Source organism: Larus michahellis, chromosome 1 (assembly GCF_964199755.1).
Source record: "Larus michahellis chromosome 1, bLarMic1.1, whole genome shotgun sequence".
In the NCBI taxonomy this organism is placed as follows: domain Eukaryota; kingdom Metazoa; phylum Chordata; class Aves; order Charadriiformes; family Laridae; genus Larus; species Larus michahellis.
Window position 1 is genome coordinate 135,064,518 of NC_133896.1, and position 16,702 is coordinate 135,081,219.

The following is a 16,702-nucleotide window of genomic DNA, read 5'->3' on the forward strand; positions in this document are numbered from 1 at the left end:
AAGTGCTCTTTGAAAGTACACGTGAACAGCACATTTTACAAACCCTTCAATTTTTGAAAAACAACTTCTGCCTCTGTGTGTTTATCCAGATGCATACTGACACCACGTGAAATTTCCAACACTTCTGCCAGCTTACACCCTCTACAAAGTGTGGACACCTTATCTTAGCACCCTGCAATCACACTGTTTGATGGAGCCGTGGAAAGACTTCCACGGGACCGGTCTGCAGCTTGAGGAAAGATATTTGTGTTATCAAAAATGCAAAAGTAACCTGACCTTTTGGCATAGGCCCATACTACTGGCAGCGACAGTAACCTGGCAAAGTTGTAGTAAGTCTTGGTAAGGTCTGCTAACCAATAGAACGCACTAAAGAAACTGAAGCACCCCTGAACCGCTTCATCACAGAAATGCTAAGACAAAAAAAATCCCTTTAAAGGATTTTGCCCAGTGTTCATAAAAAGGTAGATTTATCTGCTGGGTTATTACAAGATAAATATGGACATACTTAAGAGTATTTTTGAAGGACGATGTTTGTCTTTACTATTAAAATAGTAGCTAATTACAGCTCAGTATCCAGTTAATTGGCATAACCTTCAGAAAGTTAGGAACAGATGACATACAGACAGAAGGAAAGTAAATCTTTCTAATCTTAGGTAGCCTATCCAAGAAGAATAAATTTGATCTTTAATCAGATAATGCAGTTTTTGTCCCTTTTCACAGGCCAAACTTAGTATAAAATAGTAGGAAAACTTACTGCTAAACTAGTGACAAACAGAAATTCTTGTCCTATTAGCAAACAGGCTGTAAATATAGAATCACAAAATGTAATAGCTAGAGGTAGTCAAAAAGTTCATCTTATTTATCCATTACAGAATAAGCATGCCTAGAACATCACTGAAAGCTATCTAAATCTATTCTTAAAAGCTTTTAAAATGCGATGCTCTATAGCCTTCTGAAACGGTCTTTTTCAGTCTGTCCTCACTATATTAGAATTTGTACTTTTTGCCCTGTATACAATCTCAACTTTAATAACAATCAGCCATTTTTTAATTCTCCACTTCAAGGAACCACTCATCCTTTATTAAAGTGAGATTATACATATATATATATATATTTGGCACACTCAGACTTTCAGTGTCTCACACTTCAGTATTTTTTGCCAGTCTAAACAAATGCCTTCAACATTATTCAGAGGTGGAACTCTCCAAGTCTCTAATTCTTGTTCCTTTCACATCAATATTGTCTATGTGTGTTTTAATTTCTTAATAGGTAGTACCCAGAACTGAAGACAGTATTCCAGCTTAGGGCTCGCACTGAGAAAAGTTACATCCCCCTTGTTCAATAGCACTACAATTCACTCAGTCATATAATCCTTATGGCTCCTTCTACAGTTCTGCCATGGAGGGAATTTGGTACTCATGCACTTAAGTCTCCCCTGCATGTATTGCTTGATACTTTAAAAAATAAAGTGTAAGGATCTCAGATAACATGCCCACAGCCAGAGTGCAACATCTAAAACGCAATACCTAATAAATCCCCTACTTAACCTAACATAACACAGCAGTTAATGTATCTGAAACTAACTGAAGATAAAACACCGTTTTTGCACAGCACAGGAAGTATCTTGCACAAAAAGAGCATTTGTTGAATGGCAAGATGTTTTATGAAACACTTCCTATATAGCACTGTTTGATCAGCCAAGATTTCAGAGCTTAAAAAAAATTTTCAAGTTTAAAAGGCAAGCCACCCTAAGAAACCTAATCAGCAGAGCAAAAAACCTGCAAGAAGTAATCTCCTGAAACAAAGTTGACTGCTGTATGGTACAAAGTAACCATAGACCTTAGTGCTGGGGGGGAAGGGGGTGTGTGTGTTTTTTAAGTCTCTGATGCATATGTTGCACCCCTGGTTCTCACTTAACACAGGGGTGGGGTTTTTTTGTGTGTTTTTTTTTTTTTTTTTCCTTTTTTATGCATACATATTTCCAGGAAACATTCTAATCACAATTTTAATGTGATTTTATTGATAAAGAAAATTGGCTAAGCTTTCCTTTCTTCTCCAAACATAAGTAATATTATTGAATGAGATAGGTGAACACCAATAATTGAAGTCCATTTAAAAAGTTTTTAGATAAAAACAAGATTGACACATTGAATGTTTTCAAACTAAAAAAACTGAAAGTATTAATGTGTTAATATACATTACATACAACAGAGTACTAAGCTCAATGTATACTAAAACAACATTTTATTCATAAGTATTTGATATGCAAGTATAGTCTCACATGCATGCTGTCTTCTCAATGCAGCCTTGGAGGAAGCATTCCATGCCATTTCTTAAATTATCAGACTGTATAAATGTAAAATATATTGTTCAAAAGCACTTAGATTCCTACATTCTGCATCAGATTACAATTTTGGCCTTTGCCGCACAAATTCTACCTTACAAATAAGATCACTGTTATCCTACAGTACAAACCCACTTCTTTTTTTTTTTTTTGAGAGAGATTATTTTAAAATGAACTGTCACAAGAAAACGAATTACTCACTCATCCAGAACATGCGGATCCTCAGGACTTTTATTTTCATATTCTAAAAGCTCAAGGAAACTCTGCATGTACCTGAAATAAGCAAAAATTATAAAGTATTAGTTAAAACACTTAAACCTAAATTACTTTTGAATTTTTGTTGATCTTAAGACTATAACCTCATCTGAAACAACAGAAGCACAGTACACAGTTCTCTGCAGAGGATAAAATGAAATGGGATGCTGCAACAAAGGGAAAGAAAGCAACTACAATATATTATATTGAGTTAAAAAGTATTGTTTATGATCCTACAGTCCACGATTCAGGAAAACTGATACATAAATCAAGCTGAAGTTAACAGGAGCAAACCCTCTCTTCAAGTAGGTCTGTAATTTCAGGTAACTTAGTTCATCCCCAGATCTTGATTTCTTGGTCATCTACTTTGTAGAGATGTTAGTTTGCTCCCACGTTCCTCAGAAAACAATCCAACCTTCCTTCCAAAATAAAGCTCCAGGGAACCCTCCCCAAAAGCCATCCTAACACGTCTGCACCAAGCTGGTCCTACCAGAGTACTCCAGAAGAGCATGCCCCTTCACACGCTCCCACATGTCCTCACATTGTACCTCAGGCCATGTGACACAACCCTCAGTTTTGTAAAAACACAACTCTTACACAACACAGCTTTGCCTAGTTCAGACATTCAGCACACATGGGATATTAACTGAGACTTAGAGCCAGCAAGATACCACACACGACCCAAAGAAGACTGAAGGCAAAGTACCACTCAACACAAATGCAGATGGCCTGCTCTGTTGGAAGCTAGCCCAACACCAGTAGAAATGCCACCACGTCACACCGCTGGGCCTGAGAACCAGGTATCGCCCCCTGAAGCAGGTGCACTCAGCAGTACAGATGTAGCTTTAAAGATTACAGAAGTGGGACCTATTTCTTGAAGTAAATCACAGAAGGTATCAATCACACTCGTAAAAGACAGGGTTTCAATGTTACCAGAAGGAGCTATCGTTTTCTCTCCCTTTGCCCTCCCTTCACCCAGGTTAAGCACTGCCATTCACACCATGATAACAATGCTAATCACATGTGTGTGTCAACAGCTGAACTCCCTGCAACGGCAAAACAGCCACCCAGATAAGTTTGTTTGGTCTTTTTAATCATTCTCATAAGTGAAAACAACTCAAAGAAGGGTTTAACCAGCTGAAGCTAGCAAAAGAGATAAAAGATAAGCATAAAGCCTACATGAGGAAAAAGCAAAACAAATGAGCAAGCCTTTCCCCTTTCAGTAGCAGCAACCCATTAGACCAGCTCAGCAGAATGATCTCCGCATAAACTCAGTGCCTATGAGATTGACCCCAGCCGCTGAAGCTTGGACAACTTCACATTACAATAAAACCTCTTTTGGTAGCAGTTCTATGTTAAGACCAGCTTAAGCAGGCTATGAAACTTCACCCTACATCTTCAAGCTACAGCAAAGCTTAAGACAGCACTGCTGTCTAAATGACTCCCTCCAGAACCACATATTGCTACTCCACCCCCCATTTCAGTTGCAGCCACCACAGGTCACTGTGACATTTCTCCAGGGAGACCAACATTTTCAACATGGTCAGCATAGTAACACTAGCTCCTGTCCCTCTTTGCGTTCTTGCCCTCCTGCAGCCCTCACAAATGAGTACAGAAATCCCCCAAACGTTTGTCAGTTACAAGTCTGGGAAGTAGCTGATGTCTCCAGTACTGCTTATTTTAAAACATGTTCTTTTACACTGCTAAGAGATAGTACCAGTTTGGAAAAACTATCTCACCACACTCTCAGGAATTCAAGAAATTGCCTGGGGTCACTTCAAGGAACAGGCAGTAATTTAAGGAGCCGTAGCTGAAGATGAGTTCCTGAAAAGTGCAAGTGAAGCAGTGCTAACTATGCAGGGACAGTATAGGTGATGTGGTGGATAGAGAGGCAGGGGAAGAATCACCAGGACCACCAGCTGGAGGAGGGGCTGAGTTTCTGAAAGACTGAATGAGAACTAATCTCCTTTGGGAATGTGTCCTTGCACGCACTGCCCTTTTATTAATTCTCACTGGAAAAAGCTGCTTTACTCTCTGAACTCAGCTGCTTTACCTGCAAGACTTAACATGTAACAAATTATGATCATGCTCACTCCTTTTGTTTAAGAGTTGTGTGTTCTTCAACATCATCTGCCTCATATGAATCAAGGTAAATCAAGTTAATCATGGGATAGGAAAAAAGGTACCATAATTACAGTGTGCAAAACACATTAATAAAGCATCAGCAAAGGAACTCCAAAATGAAAGATGGGAAAGTGGTGGACAGGGCACTGAGGCAATTCAGGGCATCATCAGTTTGGCTCTATGAAGGCAATAAGATGAGGTTTTGACTTCTTGCTAAACCAGGCAACGTCATGCAGAAGCAATGCTTAAGACCCATTCCCGTGTACAATTTTGCTCTGCCACCTCCACCACCAGTCTTTGCTACCTCCTTCGCCATTTCCTTGATAGGTGATAAGAACATATCACATTCAATCCATAATTGTCTCAAAGAGGAAATGGACTTTGTGGGCTTTTTCTGTGAATAGAGAAACAGGTATCATTCATGTGGCATCTTTTTCTTGCAAATACATTCAGTAATTAAAGACTTAAGATGACCAGCACTGTCAGATCAGACTGGTTCCCTCATGCTGTGGGTTGTAGTATAACAAGAAAGCTTAAATCTTCCATTGCAGTTAAATATTTGCTATCTTAAATACGTTTGTGTGGTAAAAGGAAAATAGGCAAAATATTTCTTTGATTCTACAGAGAAAAACGGCCTACCCAGAATACACCTGCAGGATTCCTGTGAAGGAGTCTTATTTTATTCCTTAAATACAGGTTGATCTCTTGCCACTCAATGACTAAGTCTACATTAGCTTTTTTTTTTTTTTTTAAACAAATCTAAACCTGCTATATGGTTTTGAAATTAACCCCCCAATAACCCTCACTTAATCTACGTTGCTTATATTTGCAGTGCTTCTGGCACTTCTCAGAAGACCAGGTTCTTCTCAGAAGAAACTTAAACTGGAACCTGCTGCAGATGTGCATCAAATCTATGAAACCCAAGGTAGTCATCATGACCTGAATCAACGAGTGGGCCAAAACGCTGTGATTTCTCCAGCACAGGCATAGCACAATACATGCCAGGAGGTATGAACTGTCACAAGCACCCTCCACACTGTAAAGTGTTTCTCATATTACATAAAGGGCCAAGTGCTGTAGGTGTCAGCAAGTTTGCCAACAACCACCCCTCTACTCTTCATGCTCCCCTCCCCCATCCTTTCAAACATTCCTCCTGGTTTGAAATCCTTTCTCTTCCTACTTTAATTTCTGTTGTCATCCTCCCTGTTTTGTGGGGGACTTCATTTCTTTTCCTCACACTCTGTTTCTCCCTACTTCCCCAGTCCACTCTTCTACACCCTGTTTTCATAAAGGCAACAATAGCCCTTTCTGCCTCCCAGAACATCCAAGGCTGCAAGCCAACTTTTCAAGAAAATTCAGAATCACAGAATCATTTAGGTTGGAAGAGATCTCCTGAAATCATCTAGTCCAACCTCCTTGCTCAAACAGGGTCAGCTAGAGCAGGTTGTCCAGGACCACATCCAGTTGGGGTTTGAATCTCCCCACCAAAAGGGACACCACAGCCCCGCTGGGGAACCTTCTTGGGGTGTTTGATCACCCTCACTGTAAAAAAGTTTTTTATTGCGTTCAGATGGAATTTCACGTGCTTTAATTTCTGTTCACTGCCTCCTGTCCTGTCACTGAGCACTACTGAAAAGAGTCTGGCTCCCTCATCTTCATTCTCTCCCATTAGGTATTTATACACACCGATAATATCCTGTTCCCCTGCCCACCCAAACCTTCCCTTCTTCAGGTCCAACAGTCCAGACAGCTTGCTGAATATCTTGAAGGAAATACTCAGCTCTCAGCTTCTTCCCATATGAAAGATGCTTCAGTAAATCTGTGTCATGAAAAAAGTGACAGCTTCTCTCGTGGCAAAGTAAGAGGAGGTTATTAGGAAGCTGCTCACCCCCATCTGTCATTGTATATTATGGAAGTCCTGTTTCTGAAGACTCAGGACAACAATCACACTTAAGAAGCAGCAACACAGCAGGTGCTCTTTACTACAGATCTCCTACCAGAAATCTCAAGCATCAGCAGTCCTGTGCTGAACCTAAGAATAAAACAGCGATGAGTATTTCTGGTACTGAAGGTAGCCGATACCTGATTTTTGTGCTGTGTGCATTTGATTGGTTGCCCACCGTTACTGGTATGCTCTGTTGAGATTTCTACTCTGTTAGCTTACTGGGACATTGCTCCTAACACTGCTGCCCCTGGAATAATCCAGTATCACTTGTCCTTTGTTGAAGGATCAGCACTTTTACCAGAGTAACAGGCAGGGGCAAGCCAAGTGTTTCTCTCATCTATGCAGGAAGCAATTGTGCAGAAAACTGTCTCGGTCAGAAAAAGACTAAAGCAGGTCTCAACTAGAAAAAAGCTGCCAAACATGGTCACCAGTCTTCAGCACAATTAGAACAGCTTCTGAGGTCATTGCAGGCTCAACATAGCACCAATGAGGAACTGAGAGTTTCTGAAACAAAGGAAAGTTACACAAACTAAATGCTCTAAACTAAGGAAATTTATAAGTGTGCTTAAGTAATTTCTCTTTAATCTCTGTGGTGATGGAGAAACTATGGAATGCTTTTCCTTCAGATAGAATTAGCTACAATATTTAGATGTCTATTTCTGACTCTAAAGTAAATTGAAATTACATTAGAAGTTCATCAGCACGAGCACTGTATCCAGCAAGTCAGAAGGGCCAGCTCAGAGAAAAGCTTAACTTCAAATCGAAATTATTCAAATTTCTTCCATCACTTTTACTATTTCTTCCAATCCCTCAACTAAATAAAGCTAGAAAAAAGTACCCTTAAGTCAATCGAATCTAATCTACTGTCCAACGCCTACCATTATATGTCACCAAAACCAGGATGTTATAATACCCTGTGTATCAGTCTCCACATAACAACTTGGAGCTGCAAACACTGTACATCTTTTTCTTTTATCTGGTTGTGATTTACAGTTTTGACACAACATTTATCCTCCCGCTCCCTCCCAAACAGCTCAAAATTAAGGAAATTAAGCAATGCTTGTTTAAAAGGAAATTTATAACTCTGATAGCGGTAATAAGTATTTCAAAGCACTGTCTTAACTACCACCGACAGTTCAATCTGCCTCAAGGTGAGCCGTCAGCAATGCAGTTCATTCCTGTAACAGCTAGTGTGCGTAAAAAAAGATCATTCCCCTTTCATATAATTATTTATTTCCTTGAATCTTCTCCTAATTTGAATTGTGGGTGTAGATATAGATAAATGAAGGTGGTAACTACAGGATTTATCAGGCACTGAAAAGCCAGACTTTGTGATGTTTTAAACACACTTCACTCACACAAAATTACCAGCCAGCTAGAATAAAGGAGAAAAGTACCAGAATAATGGATGATTTGCTATATTATTAGTAAACAAATACAACTACACAGAACACAAAACTATGAAAAAGCCACCCAGCACAGACAAAAAAAAAAAAAAAAAAAGAGAACATCAGTTATATTTTGCTATTTTCAGTGAGTCATCAAAAGCAGAAATCAGAGCCTATGACCTTCAAAAATCTGTTGTCTTTCTGGTATTTAATTTTTTTAATCACAATACACTACAATTCATTGGGCAAGCTCTCTGGTTTCAAGCACCCTTTAGCCTTGTTCTTTTGTTCATTACTGCCAGGTAGATTGAATTCTTGTTAGTCTGCCAAGTGTACTAATCCTAGAATGGCACATTTCATACATGAAATCACTGTAAATGCCCATAATGTCAACTCCAGATTTTCCTGGGGGTTTTGTTGTTTGGTTTTTTTTTTTTTTTAAACTCATGCAACTGGGTTTTTTGTTGTTTGTTTGTTTTTTTAAACTCATGCAAGATACCTTTGCTTTTTCCCCTATGGGTATTTCACTAAGATTTTCCTTTAGAATCTCTCTAACACCAAAGCACGGAAAATATAAAACTGATCTCCATGGTAACACAATCTTGTTAGCACAGTCTGAATGCAAGAAATAGAGGAAAAACAATTATCAATCCCCAAACTGTACTGATTTCTCTAATGGGTTGTGCTGGGTTTGGCTGGGATAGGGTTCTCTTCACAGTAGCTGGTATGGGGCTATGGTTTGGATTTGTGCTGAAAACAGTGTTGATAATACAGGGATGTTTCAGTTACTGCTAAGCAGGGCTTACACAGCATGAAAGCCTCTTCTGTTCCTCACACTGCCCCACCAGTGAGTAAGCTGGGGGTGCAGAAGAAGCTGTGAGGGGACACAGCTTGTTGTGTCAACACAGCACAGTTGACCACAACTGACCAAAGGGATACCCTGTACCATACGACGCGATGCTCAGCATATGAAGCTGGGGGAAGAAGAAAGGGGGGGACATTTGGAGTGAAGGTGTTTGTCTTTCCAAGTAACCGTTACGCATGATGGAGCCCTGGAGATGTCTGAACACCTGCCTGCCCATGGGAAGCAGTGAATGAATTCCTTGTTTTGCTTTGCTTGCGCGCACGGCTTTTGCTTTACCTATTAAACTGTCTTTATCTCAACCCATGAGTTTTTCTCACAGCTGGGGTTAAATATGACATGGGTCTTCCCAAGGAGATAAATGGAAATTTATAGCCTTCTCCAGGGAAAGGTACTAAAGAGAAGTAGAGAAATTTGGCCAGGGTTAATTAAAATATGAATTTTAGACATGACTAAGCAGCATGTTGTGCAACCTTCACAGTTACTTTAGATATTTTACAAGCTCTGACATTATCCATTATAAGGTTTTATTGTAACTATTTTCTCTCATCACATCAGTGATCATATCCTGTATTATGCAATTCTGCCACATGTTCAATGTTCTACCTGTGGTGCACTTTAGCTAGAGTGCCCTCTGAAAGCTGGCCTAAAAAAGGTCCACTTCTTTGGAACTAGGAAGTTGCCCGCTAATTTTGAAGAACTGAAAATAAGCTGCTGATCCCTAGCACTCTGGTTGTCCATCCGTCTGTTATTTGGAATCACCGCAGTTGACAGCCAGAACATATTAACTGTGTTAGTATTTTTGATTCACTTTATTCCATCCCTTGCTACTCCATGCAAAACATACGCATAAACAAAGTCATAAACTCAAACTGGGAGAGAGCTAATGTTTTACCTTTGAACAGGTACGCATATGAAATGCAAAACTTTTTTTTTTTGTTCATAGTTCACTCTCTGTGTACTGCCAGCTTTATTCAGAAAAGCGCAGGTGAGTAGCACAAAGGAAGGACAGTTGTTTTGCCTGTCGTCTTTGCTGCGCACATCAGGCTAAGGAACCCAGAAAGGAAGGTGAAAAAAAAGCTCCTTTTCCTGAGAGCAAACAAGCAATCCGTTGAAAAATCTGCTAGGCAGCGCAGTGCAGTCAAAGAGCCTGGTACAGGAAGCAAAGTGCCTACAGCCTGACCATGAAGATGGATTAGAGAAGTGGGAAAAGAACAGGGTTTGCCTGCAGCAGGGAGCATATTCTCCAGAATGACAAGATGAGGTTGCTTCCCGAGGGACCTGTAAGGGACTATTAAATTCAATGCAATCCAAAATGCCACTGCCTGGCTGGACAGGGGACTGACAGAAAAGGATCCATGCTGTACAGTAGGCAGGGTTAATTTGTTTTCTTACTCCAACAAATTAATCTATTTATAGAGCCACCTTACTCTAATTAAGAAGTTTAATAAAACTCACTTTAAAGATTAGGAGCTTTTTGTATTTTTGGCATCCTGACATTAAGGAATAAACTGGGAACTCACATTTTAAAGCTCCAGCTGATTTGGAGTCTGACCAAAAGCACATAAAAACATAGGCTTCTAGTGCAAAGTGGTAGTGTAAATAAATCATAAATATGCTGGTGACTACGAAAATTACTGAAAGTTAGCAAATAAACAGATTAAGGTGAATAATGCATTAAATTATGTCTTTGCTCACTTGTGGCAAACGTACATCAGATTTTTTGTTTGCATATTAATAAATTGTCAAGCTTCCTCAACCTATGGCATAGTAAAAATAAAGGGTCATGAAAACATACCCGAAATTAATTTTCTTGAAGTATGAAACAAGTCTGTCAAGAAGAGATTTCTTCATTTTACAAGTTCACAAAACTTGTGAACACAACTAAATTTATATTTATTTATTCTACTGCATAAAGTTAATGTATCTCTCTCTAGATATGTCTAAAATTTAGGTTAAGAAATTATAAATATGTTTCAAAACTTGCTATCAGCATAGCTGCATAATACTCAAGGTCATTCACACTGAAATTAATAAAGCTAACTGATACAGTTAGCTGTATTTTTCCCAAGGTTTATCATCAGTGTATCACTAGGACTCATAATCTACAGGTAAATGTTTAAAAAACAATTTAAAAACTCTAAATAAAAAAAATAAGAAATAAGTTATTTGAAGTCCTATAATCAGGAAAAAAAAACATGCTACAGGTACTTTGTTACTGGTCCAGTGGGAGGTGTCCCTGCCCGTGGCAGGGGGGTTGGAACAAGATGATCTTTAAGGTCCCTTCCAACCCGAACCATTCTGTGATTCTATGACTCTACTCCTGACATAAGATCACAAAAAAATATTCTTACATAATCCCAGTGAAGATATTCCTTTCCACAAGAGCTGTTAGTTAACTGAGGATCAAAATCAAAAGAACATTACGACAAACATTGATTTCAGACTTCTCTCTCTGTGTTGGATGTCCACTTGAACTTCTCCATGATGTTAGTGTCTGACATTTTGGACCATTAAATAGAGAACTATCAGTCTACAGCTGTGATAGTGCAAATCACATTATCATATAAAATACACAATTTGGACAAGTATCTTACAGTCATTATATGTTCTGATACACTCCAGACTGACATATTTTTTTTTCAAAAAATAAAAATTAGAAAAAAAAAAATCAGTAGTATCTATTGTAGCCATGGAAGTCATCCTATGAGTCCTCAACCTCTAAGCAAAAATTCTGAAGGGAGCATCCACTCTATACACCCATTCAGTTCCTTGGCCAGAAGTGATCCAAAAGTTGCTTGACTCTGTGTTAGCAGGGCAGAAGCACATGCCACAGAACATATAATTGGACTAGAAGAATCATGCTGTAGAGTCACTACAGAGAAGTTATTTCCTTTTCTTCATTCACCTATCTTTCCACATTTCACTAAAGACAGCTTCACAAGTCACCTAGATCAGAAAAGCCTAGAAGGCCTGCATGTTATCTGTTCCTTCCTTTGATATAACAGCTTATGGTAACATCAGACAGATGATACAAGCCTTCAACCCTTGCAAGCTACCACTTAACAACAAAGCGATTGCTATTGTGTGGCTCCACAGCATTCATATTTATTTGAAGCACTTAATCACTGCATTTGAAGTGGTCCTCAAGACAGCTAATATTACCTTTCATAGACAAATATGTTTAAACCAAAGTACACAATACCACATATCCTAAATTATATTTTCTAAATCTGAAGCTTGACAAATATGAGACCAAACGCAGTAGTCAATGTGGAATTTCTTGGCTCAAGGGCTATGACTGAAATTAACAGAAGCCTACAACATTAGTTACAACTTATACACCTAACAGATAAGCTCTTATTCACAAAGGGAAATTTGCTGTATAGTGCAAATATGTTTTTATATAAATTCTTTGGATCAAGTATTTGCAGGTAGAGAAACAACGAATACCCCATAAAAAACAATTTTTTAGATAGTAGTCTCCAAACCTCATTGAGCATGCAAGTAGGCTATAAGTTAAGTACTGTGGAAAAAATGACAGGACTTTGAACACTTCAGATACATGCTAGTTATTACAATGGAGAACATTACTTGCTGGATGACACCAGATTTTTGCCCTGTTCCATAACTTCCATTGAATACCAGGTTATGTTTTTAAAGATTTATCAATGAGAAGAACAGACAAGGTTTAAGTTTTCTTTCAGCATTTTTGACAAAGGAAGAGTAAGGAGAAAGAACAAGTATTTCGAGCAGTCATGGGTGCAATACAGTAAGGAATATTAAAAAAGCTCTCTGTTGGAAGTTATGGACTGATTCTACTTATCTGAGAGACAACAGTATGCTGTTACTAACTTACAAGACTAACTTACAAATTCTTATCTCTAAGATCCATATTAGAGTATTTACTTAACATTAGACAGAAGAAAATGAAACTTAGTTTGACAAGAAGTACACATTATAAACAATTCTAGGCAGAAACCAGACTTCAGTTCAAGACAATTCATGCTGAGTTGCAAGAAAAACGACACATACAGTGTTAGTTTTACACTAATTTTTTAATCCACTTTTTTTATTTTAAAAACTTACCAACTCTGTACTAGCCCAACTGAGGGCCTGTTAAGTAAGTTATCAGGCAACAAATTGACTTCTCTCATGGTGTTGGCTAGTCGCACAGGAAGTTCTTTCCGCAGAAACATGTACGAAGTCTTCTCACATGCATTGTCACGACCTGTTAAAAGGAAGAAAAAAAAACAGATCAGATGTCTGTTGCAGCACATCAATTTTTAGACTAGCCAGTGCCAGAAGTTTTAAAATTTTAAAAGAATCCACAACACTTGTGGAAATAAAAGCCATTTTAGAATAATTTCTTTCAGTACCCACCTTCACTTCCCTTTCACTCCCAAGACACATATTATACATTTACCTTCCTAGAGCTTAACCCCATTTATCTGATATTCTTCCTCATTTCACATCATCTCATCCTCTCTCCTATAAATAAAAATCCTATACAGAAAAATCTCTCGTCCTACAAATAAAAATCATAAAATACCAAGGACTTTATATTAACTGGAAATAAGGCCCCAAAATGGTCAGACTACAAATACTACTAAAAATACTATAAACTACAAATATTTGAAAGTATGAGATGTTACGACTCTTGTCCAAATAGTTCAGATGGAAGATCAGACCTGATTTGACACTGATGGAAGATTTGACCTGATTTTTGTATTTTGCAGTGTTTCACAAGCGGGGGAATTCTCCACCATAAACTAATTTCTAAAGAGTCCAGGTAAATTAAAAGAAAAAAAAAATAAACCCATGTTTTACTTGTAATGAACAGTCAGTATTCTGCTTTTGTCTAGAAAGACAGCAAATGTCTTATGACGATAACCAGTACAACCGCCTTCAAAATTTGGGAGTGAAGGCATAATATAAGAGCTATAAATTATGTTCAAGCAAACCAGAAAGTGTTAAAAGCACTACTAGGCAAGTAATCACTGAAATTTGCAATTTGAAAGACTCAAGTACAGTGCAACCAGCACAATCAAGGTGATACTTCTTAACACAGCCCCATTATAATCAGCTGAACAGCAGAATTTTCACCTTCTTTGCATAGGTAACGTGCATGGATGGATTAGTTCCAAAACCGTAACATAAGCTTGGGAGAATATGCAGGAAGGATTAGGATTTCCCTTCTTCCCCCCGCCCCCGCTCATTTAGGCATCATCAATCAGTGGATCATTAAATTACGTTAGTGTCAGCAATGCTATTATTGTTCCTCCAGCAAACATTTGCACCTATTTTACTTATTTGCATTTTCACATCTTCAATTACAAATACGCACACCCTGTCCAAATTAGACAAAGGAAACAAGACATTACATTGTCATCTTCTGTGAAGCACAGTAATGATTTCACAGTTCAATTCTTCAATTAAATTAGATATCAATTCATCTACAATAGAGGACAGACACTTTTTTATTCACAGGTCGTTGTATACAGTAGGTCTTCAGGAAAACTGTGACTGGACGCAGGAAAGACTCTCTGACTAGCTCACCCTACAATTTCTGGGCTGGAAAAACCCTCAGGAACAAGGATGACGACTGCTTCTTCCCAAGAGTAACTGAGAGCAAGTTCAGCTATTTTCTAGGCAATAAAAAGCAAAAGGAATGAAACACAGCCCAGAGAGAGAATGAGGAAATGGTGAACAAGAACCCACAGGCTGTGAAAGGGCATGGGGGCCCTTCGCAGACACAGTCCCCAGGTTTGTGCAAGGCAGACAATAAAAGCTGCTAGACTGGAAAGCGGGACTGGCAGAAGAGACACGCTTCCTCTCCTCCCACGAGCGAGGACACATCTCTATTCAATCTGTCTCACCCCAGCAGTTCTGAAAATGTCTCTTTTTAAGCAGTTGCCTTGCTCTAATGTACAGCCATGTTTTAGGTTCAGGGCCCTTTGGGGTCCCTTTGCATGCTCAGTACAGGAAAAGGAAAGGAAGTTGTGTTTCAAGCTTGCCTAGCTTGAAGGCTTGCTTCACCATAACTTCAGTACTTCTTTTTGGTTTGGGGCATGCAGTCAGAGTATGCGCTCCACAGAGTTGCTTCAGCTTCTAGAATAAGGTCAGTTATCTGCTTGCCAAACAGCACGTGCACGGGAAGAGAAAATGACTGCTCGCTAGGATCAGCAATAATTAGATATCCTTCAGCTTTTAAAGCAAGAAGTGTATCGTCCTCTAACAGACACTCCTTGGCTGCGGTTCCTCACAGCAACACCCGTACAACCACATTCATCAAAATGAGGGACATCCTACTAAGTACAAAAAATAAAATCTGAGTTAAGTTAGGTATTTTCTTAATATAAATTTATCATACACAAGCCTATCATACACATAAACCTACAGTCAGATATAACTTTTTTCATTGGTTGGCTTTATTTATTACATCTTTTTTCAAAATATACAGCATTCTTTCGTGATTTCATTATCATTCCGGCTGAGTCAACACACATGGCCAGAACCAGGCTTTTGTCCTAAACACCATAGTCTAAAGCCAGTTTAAATCCATCAGTTTCAGTTCAAGGGAATGGGAAGTCATTCTCTCAGTGTTAAAGTGAAAGTGAAACTTCTGCATAATCTCTCTTTGATTTATACCACAGCCCCCCCAAGAAGTTATTCAATAATACAAGTATGACCTGCTTACCTTTATTCAAATTCAAATGGAAGAAATAATACAGTAATCCTATGCCCTAGTCCGAACTACACTGCACTAGGCAACAGGGACTGTGTTTAATGTTATTTCCAGAAACAAGGGGTGCTGTGTCAGAGAGCTGTTTAACTATGGTGAACCGAAGACCTATGCTAGCAGCAGACTTCAAGGCAGAATGTAATGACATGGAAGTATAACACTAACGTCATTATAATATACTAGCAGTACAGCTTTTGTTATAAATTACTAACAGAAGGCCCACTGCTTTTATAACCTGAGCAATACATTGCAAATACAGCTTTATGCTATCTTGTTAAATTATATGAAATTAACATTCATTTTTAACTCTGAGAAGTCATGATTTTTTTGCCTATAAATCACTGAATCACCGAACTATAGGAATACTGTGGAAGAGGCTGGTCAGATGATGCAATGTAAAGATCACTGGCATAAAGAAAAAGCTTCACCTACATATTTTATTTGTAAATTTACTGTCTTTAGTAGTTCTACAGGCATCAGTGCAACTACTGGTTAAATGCTGCATATTTTCTCCCAGAGACAGGATATAAATAGGAAAAGCATTCAAGACTTATGAGAAACAAAAAATGCAGGGTCCCCCTCAGACAGCCATCCTGCTGTCAATGGCCAGCAACAGACTCTGAGTTCCAAGGTGGGGAAGCAAGACCTCACTGTTCAACTAGTGACAAAACAGAATCTACACTGCTAGAGAGAGAAAAGTTTCTAATGAGATTATCCATACAACATTCTTACCTTGATATTAAACCTACGGTAAGGCTTTTGCCTTCTCTTTTATAGTCCACTACTCTTGTTTAACTGTTAGCAATTAATTAGGGTTCTTTTTTGTCTTGCTTTCTTTCTATCTATGTTTTTCCAAGTAAAATGAGTACCTTGACATTAAAAACAGCACCAAATACTTTTTCAAAGTTTTAGATTCAATTTTCTCTGAATGCTGGATGTGCTTCTGTTAAAAATATTACACCTTTAATAACTAAGGGTTTCTGTGTAACTTTTCTATTCATGCTGAGTTTATTTGAATAAAGGCTAAGTTAACATTTCA

General features: G+C 38.5%; 1 protein-coding gene across 1 annotated transcript in view; it reads right to left on the reverse strand.

Moving 5' to 3' along the window:
* The window catches only part of PDK3 (pyruvate dehydrogenase kinase 3), a 61,826-nt gene that overhangs the window by 25,772 nt on the left and 19,352 nt on the right, over positions 1–16,702 (reverse strand). Inside the window, exons 2-3 of the mRNA XM_074604448.1 lie at positions 13,008–13,149; positions 2,546–2,617 (exon numbers count right to left, since the gene is read on the reverse strand). Of these exons, the coding sequence (XP_074460549.1) occupies positions 2,546–2,617; positions 13,008–13,149 (214 nt within the window). The remainder of the gene's footprint in view (positions 1–2,545; positions 2,618–13,007; positions 13,150–16,702) is intronic.